The 7,500-nt window shown below is 37.2% G+C and overlaps 1 protein-coding gene across 1 annotated transcript in view; it reads left to right on the top strand.

The window, feature by feature from the left end:
- The window catches only part of mon1a (MON1 secretory trafficking family member A), an 18,218-nt gene extending 11,148 nt beyond the window's left edge, over window positions 1-7,070 (top strand). The window contains exons 3-6 of the mRNA XM_061874810.1: window positions 1-216; window positions 2,704-3,469; window positions 4,032-4,179; window positions 6,150-7,070. The exon at window positions 1-216 is cut by the window's left edge and continues 159 nt beyond it. Coding sequence (XP_061730794.1) covers window positions 1-216; window positions 2,704-3,469; window positions 4,032-4,179; window positions 6,150-6,290 — 1,271 coding nt within the window. The 3' untranslated portion in view covers window positions 6,291-7,070. The remainder of the gene's footprint in view (window positions 217-2,703; window positions 3,470-4,031; window positions 4,180-6,149) is intronic.
- The last annotated feature ends 430 nt before the right edge of the window (window positions 7,071-7,500 follow it).

Raw genomic sequence — 7,500 nt, 5'->3', positions numbered from 1 at the left:
AGAACATTCCATCAGACTGTAGCACTAAAGAGGAGGATGTGTCCAGCGAGGCATGGAGAAGCCACAAAAAGCACATGTTTGTGCTGAGCGACGCCGGGAAACCAATTTACACCCGCTATGGCACAGAGGAGGCTCTGTCCAGCACCATGGGTGTGATGATGGCCCTCGTTTCCTTTGTTGAGGCTGAGAAGAATATCATCCGCTCTATTCATGCAGGTCAGAAAACACTTATAACTTATTTTGTTGAAAATTCTGTGGAATTTCTGTTGTTAAAATCAGCCCAAGTCAGAATTTGATCAAACTCTTCAGGGAGAAATATGCCTTATAAAATCCAAAACTTCATAAGTTAGAGTTACTGTAATTACACAAGAAAACAGGCTATCGCCAAGCCCATAAATTATTTAAAACCTTAAATTGGTTCCTTAAAAATATACTGTCTGTATCACGGAATAATAGACTGTGCTCAAGATTCACTGCACTTGTTTTAACCACCGTTGTAGTAGCATATATGGTACATGAGTGTTTTAAAGATGATGAGGAGATGGGCAATCAAAAGTATCTTTATTGCAACAACAAAACTGGCTGCTGTGGACGACTGTTTTAATTTAATTAATTTAATTATTGCATATATGTGATTCTTCTTGCTGTATTTTATTTAATTCATGTTTTCTGACTTAAGTGTTAATTTAGGTCTAAGATTATGTGTGAATGTTGTCTATCCGTGTTGGCCTTGTGATGAGGTGGCGACTTGTCCAGGGTGTAACCCACCTTTCGCCCAAATTTAGCTGAGATAGGCTCCAGCAACCCCGAAAGAGACAAGTGATAGAAAATAGATGGATGGATGGATGGATCCCAATTTTACTAAACTTTGACTTAACTCACAGTCTAGGATGGTACTTGTTCATAACCGAAGGAGAAAATATATATTTTTTTGCATTTTCTTAAACATTTTGTCCCACTTAATCTAACAGAATGACGTTCAAAGCAGTGTCCTAGCATCTGTTACCAAAGTTCACCTGCATTACATTAGAACTTGTGTTAATTCACAAATTAGAAAATGAAGGATATTTTATCTTTTTAACATATTTTATGTATAATATATTAATTACAGTTCAGTGGGAACTGTACTTTTTTTGGAGTTTTGAGTATGGTTCACAATCCTTACGAGAGACAATAGATCAAAACTTGTTTTTTTTTTTGCATTCTAACATGTAAAATTGTCTCGTTCTTAGTGGCTAGCTCATGGTAGCAATCAATTCTACCTCTAAGTCACTTTAAAAATGCATTCAGAAACCGTCAACAATACTTCATTTACGTTCTGTATCCTGTATAATAACCCAGCCGTAGAGACATTGTTATTGTAAGAGCAAACACTGAGGAACTCATTCTCTAGTGTAGTAGCACATCGGCATGCTTCGATATTAGCCGTAAAAGCTAGCTAAGGAAATAGATAAGCTTGATTCTGCGTCAACTCGAAACGTGTTTGAGTTTGAATTGCACAACACTGCGATAGAACACCAATCTGTACTAACTGAGAAACATGAACAATCCTATTACAGTATATGTAAAGTATTAGCCCACATTTCATTTTTATTTGTGCACAGCTAGCCAGACAGCGTGTGTGCTGTAGTTGTAATAACACGCATGACGTGCTGTGTGCATCAAAATCAATATTATAGTGAGTCACTCAATGGACAGTTGAGCATCTGGACCTGTTGGCCAGGGATGCTTTTTCCGGTTTGTTTGGTTAAGCACTCCATTTATGTAAAAATATCATAGCTTCATATTCCACATTTTGTAGCTTCGAATCACGCTGACCTCACTTTCTCGGCTTCCGTCTGCTCCAACTACTCAGCATCCCTTCGTGCTCGCTTCTATAAGATGTTCATCCTTCGTATACTTAGCTTCAAAGAGATTGAGTTATCAACCCTCATTTGTCCAAAAATAGTCGTCTTTGTTGTCTGTTACCAGGTCTGCCTTGGTTGGAACACACACTTGCCTTTTGTTTCCGCAAGTAGGAGCACACAATTGTTGCCAGAAGTCGAAAGTGCGCTGCTGTGGATAAGAAAATCAATGCTTGGCGTAAGTCAGTCCCAGCAATGATTAAAATGATCAAAATAAGTGAAGTGTGAAGTGAATTATATTTATATAGCGCTTTTCTCTAGTGACTCAAAGCGCTTTACATAGTAAAACCCAATATCTAAGTTACATTTAAACCAGTGTGGGTGGCACTGGGAGCAAGTGGGTAAAGTGTCTTGCCCAAGGACACAACGGCAGTGACTAGGATGGCGGAAGCGGGAATTGAACCTGCAACCATCAAGTTGCTGGCACGGCCGCTCTACCAACCGAGCTATGCCGCCCCAAAATACGGTAAATATTGTAAATATTAGATATTGTTATGAACGTGTCTGTTATTACATCATATATAGACTTGCAGTGTGTATGTAAAACGTTTTGAATTTGTTTTGAAAAGTTTTGAAGGCTACAATGGCGACTACTATCAGCAGCATCTTGCAAGCGGTTATCATCTTTAAAATCCCCCTAAAAAAGAGACTTGTCCCTCAAAATGATTGTGAACGATAGGCAAAATTCTGAAAAAAAAAGTGCAGATCTTCTTTAAGAAGATAGTATGACATTGACAGTACCACAGGTTCCACTGTTTGCAAGAAAGAAAACTGACTATCCATGTGACCTGTTTTTCAGATGGCTGTAAAGTGGTTTTCCTCACCAAGAGTCCGCTGGTCCTGGTGGGCGTTTCTCGGACTTGTCAATCCGACAAGGAGCTTCTGAGGGAACTGCAGTATGTCTATTATCAAATTGTTAGCCTGCTCACTCTCACCCAACTCAACCACATCTTTCAGCACAAGCAAAACTATGACCTACGTCGCCTGTTGGCTGGTTCAGAATATCTCACTGACAACTTGCTCTATCGGCTGGACCACGACCCGGGCCTGCTGCTAAGCGCTGTCACCTGCCTTCCTCTAGCTAGCTCGTCCAGGGACGTCATCTCATCGAGTCTGCAGGCCGCCAAATCCAAAAACCTGGTGTTCTCCATTCTGCTGGCAGGAGACCGCCTGGTAACTCTGGTTAGAAAAAAGGACCAGTTCTTGCACCATATAGACTTGCACCTTGTAGTCAACCTTGTCAGCTCCTCCTCATCTTTTCGAGAGGGCGAAGGCTGGACACCGATCTGTCTGCCAAAGTTCAACACTGCTGGGTTTTTCCATGCACATATTTCCTACTTGGAACCTAAGTCAGAACTGTGCCTTATTCTAGTCTCAACAGATCGAGAGGACTTTTTTAACATGTCGGACTGCAAACAAAAGTTTCTAGACCGGCTGAGTAAACGCAGTGCCTATCAAGCCCTGAAGGAGGGGCTGAAGACTCCCAGCTATACTTTGGAACAAATTGGCATCCCAGAACTCAGGCACTTCCTGTACAAATCAAAGAGCTCTGGACTATATACCAGGTGGGTTGCAAAAAATGCTGAACTACATACATATTTTCGTTAATTGTCTTTCTAAATATTGTTTTATTAGTTTAGTTTGCCTAACTCGTTCTGCTAAAAAGGCTATTATAACTCATTTTTACATGTGAAAGGGACATTTCTGTCTCTAGTACTTAAGAAAGAGAAAAGCCATATTGTATAGAATACTGAAAATCAGCGTAAATAACTAACTAAACCTTTCAAATATGAATTTAAAGAAGCTTAACAAAAAACTGAAATCCGAGACTTACACACATACTTGGACTGTTGTCACATATGATTGTGCCAATTAAATTTAGAAGATGCTCTAGAAGAAACAAAACACACACCAGTTATAGAGAAGACAAGTGTGAGTGTTAAGACTTTGTTCTAATGAGAACTTAAAAAGAAGCACATGGTACTCCATCCATCCATCCATTTCCTACCGCTTGTCTCGATCTCTTGTGGTCTGTCCTGGCAAAATAATTGCAAAGCTGAGTAATCGCTGCATAATAATTTTGCTTGGGTTAGGTAATTAAAGGATCACATTTCTTTCTGCCACCAGTCCAGAGTTACCTGTGGTGTACCAGTCCGATAAAGAGCAGGAGAGGCTAATGGGTTTGTACCAGGACCTTCACAGTTTTTTGCACCATCCAACCAGACCCGTACGCTCCCTCTACCGCTGTGGTGAAACTGAAAACATGATGGCCTGGGTAGGTGATGTGTTTTTTACACACCTCACATTTCAGCGACCATTTTAATATATCTTTCTAAAGAACAATACTATAGAATTGAAACCTGAAAATAACTTGGATTAGTCAGTGTATAACAGTGACGTGTGGTGAGGTATATAATGCAGGTTAGGCATTAGTTTTTCTGTAAATTAAGTTTCATATGCTCTCATCAATGTTAATACCTGAATTTCCCTCAGGATCAATAAAATATCTATCTCTTTAATACAGGCTGCTCATTAAGTGGATAAAAATGTTATCAAGTAATTAGGGATGGAAATTGATAAGATTTTTACAATTCTGTTTCCACTTTTGATTCCAATAATTGGTCCGGTTCTTTATCAATTCTCTAACTGATTCTCATTTGGATAACAAGATAGCAAACAAGCTGATTAGCATCAAGATTTTGTTTTGAAAATAATTTTTATATAATAAAATAAATCTTTTACTGTAGTATTAACAAAATATGTTATAACATTTTTCAAATTATTTAAGTATAATTTAAAAATTATATACAGTGTATAAGCCCCAAAATACTGTTAGTACAACTACTTCAGTCAAAGACTAATACAAACAAGTCAATTAGAATTGTACAGTGTGCAATTTTTCAACTATTAACTCTGAAAATTAACCATAATTTTGTGGAAAATTAAGCATATCTGCTTTTTTACATATGTGATATTTCTGACTAATTGCGGTCTCTGCAGCTGTGGAGAACAACCTTAGGAAGGAGGCGTGCAAACTGCAGGTCAGATGCCGACTCTGACTTTGTTTTTAATTTTTGCAGTATTAAAAAGCAGACGACTTGCTGACGGGATCAAAAAACGCGTCATTCATTCATCTTTACCACATGCGGTCTGCTATTGTTTCTGATAGTGTTTTCTAAATGGGATGCAATATCCATGTTGCAAGAGTTAAGAAGTTGCCTTGTGGTCTTCCTTTTTAGTGAATAATTGTAACGTTTGTGCTGCTGATCGGCGCCGTGTGTGCTTACATGCGTGCCCACAGGCATCGACAAGAGAATTGCTAACAAAACTGTCCAAAAGATTCCCAGAAATCAAAACGCTGGGAAGCAATTCTTAACAATGGCAAGGCAACTTTGTTTATAAAGCACGTTTACAACAATTTTTAAATTGGACCAAAGTGCTTTACAGGTTAAAAAGCATAGAGCAAAAACAAACAAAGAACATAAACATTGAATGAGCTAAACAATATAGTGCAAAAGTAATATGGTAAAAGGGTTAGAATAAAAAGTAAAATTTCAAAATGAAAATTATGAAATAATAAAAGCGCGACAAAGTTATTTACTATTGTAAAGTTTAAAAACATTTGGGTTTTTACCTTTTTTATTTGCATGTTAAGTACATACACCTATCCACTTCCAGGAAAAGCTGATACACGTGCACAATACTTAGATTTTAAAAGTCTGATCACATTCCGTTTTGTCTAAAAGATTTGTTTGAAATATTTTTAAGCTTGTGTATTTATAAACCTCCATCCTGGTAGTCGTTCATTCATTCGGTAGAACATTGAAATATATTGGTTTTATTTTGCTCGCGTAAATAGTTTTTTTTTTTTTTTTTCTTAAACAAAAGCTGCTGGCTTCTTATGTGGAGAAAATGGTATGGTAGCAACAAGTACCTGCTAGCTCACGTACGTCACCACAATTTGTATTGATTTAGAATGTGTGGTGACTGAGGGGAGTACAGCGCTTCTCAGTATGTTTTTTTCTGTATTTATAGATAAGAATAATGATGCCACACTTGTATAAATTACATGACACAGGCTGTAGATTTTACAGTGTACCCCGAATGCACCTGAACGCATTATACATTTTCTGTCCGATGTAAATAACTCCGCACAGCCACTAATGCCTTTTAAAAGCAGATGTTTTCAATTTTGAAATGATGCCTGTGAAATCCCATCCTAAATACCATACCCTCTCCCCACAGGTGACAAGCGGCTTTGAGCTTTACATGTGTTTCAGTCCCCTGGGCACAAAGGCGTTGGCTATTTCTGCTGTCAACAAACTGCTTAAATGGATCAGAAAGGAGGAGGATCGCCTTTTCATCTTGAGTCACCTCACTTACTGAGGCTTCTTTGCACAAACCCTGAACATGTTACCCTGGGATCACGCACAAATTTAGTGTTTATGCTTGGGTGGCAAGACTATGCATGTCCCGTTTCCACTTAATTAATTCACAGTTATGTGATAAAAGCAGGTATTGTATTATGGAAATTTGAGGTCTTTTTTAGATGTTTTTTAAAATTATTTTTTAGTATGGATGAGATAACTTCCAGGTGAAGGAATTAAATGCTATATATATCTTCCAGAATGAATGACAATATACTGTATGAGCTATACATACAGTATATTGACAAAAACGGTTTTTGAAATCAACAAAGCTCAATGGTAAAACATGAGTCATAACTGGATTTATTTTTGCTCCAATTTGTGCAGTAACATGAGCCATTACAGCTTTGTGGGTTTTCTTGTGATATACGAGGGCTATGGATGACAATATACCTCTATGCACATCCTTTAAAAAAAGCACTTCCTAAAGATATGTCACAAATTTATTGGCGTTCATTTTTATGAAACTCATCTTAATGTACGGTTACTAATTTAAACACTAGTTGATCAGAAAGATTTAATCAGTTTGTATTTAAGTAAATTGAGGTGTTCATGGAAAGTTACTCTTGGTGTCTCTCTGTCTGCAGTATTTATGCCTTAACTCAGTGGTTCTCAACTTTTTTCAGTGAATTACCCCCTGTTGAATTTTTTTTTAAGCCAAGTAACCAGAGAAAAGCATTTTTGGCAGGTAAAAAAGACATTAAACACAGCACTTGATGGAATAAATGTCTAAATTATTGTTGTTCTGTTGTGTTTGGGATCAAATATACAAATTGTTAATTAGCTTATTTATGAATAAAGATTGCTCCACATTAAATAAATATAACTAAAGTGACCTCTTTTGGGATTATAATACAAGTGTTTTTAACTGCAAATACAAATTAACTCTTGTGCAAAACAGGTATGACATGTGTTTCTTATGTGATATATGATTGTTCAGTTTGAAGGTTAGCGGTTTGAAATTCGGCCAGGGAATTGCATTGTATTATTAATGTCAACGTTGTTCGAAAAGGTTATAAACAAAGTATACACACTTTTGACTAAGAACTCTTTTGGCCCCTTTGACTCCCATTATTATTGCTATTTTTTAACATACTGCAATTCTGATATATTACCATGCTATGTCCATGAAAGCCAAATTAATCTCATTCTTGCCGATTGAAAAACAA

The sequence above is a fragment of the Nerophis ophidion genome, linkage group LG16 (assembly GCF_033978795.1).
Source record: "Nerophis ophidion isolate RoL-2023_Sa linkage group LG16, RoL_Noph_v1.0, whole genome shotgun sequence".
Taxonomy (NCBI): domain Eukaryota; kingdom Metazoa; phylum Chordata; class Actinopteri; order Syngnathiformes; family Syngnathidae; genus Nerophis; species Nerophis ophidion.
Note: the sequence above shows the minus strand (reverse complement) of the source record. Positions and strands in the feature narration are given on the sequence as shown.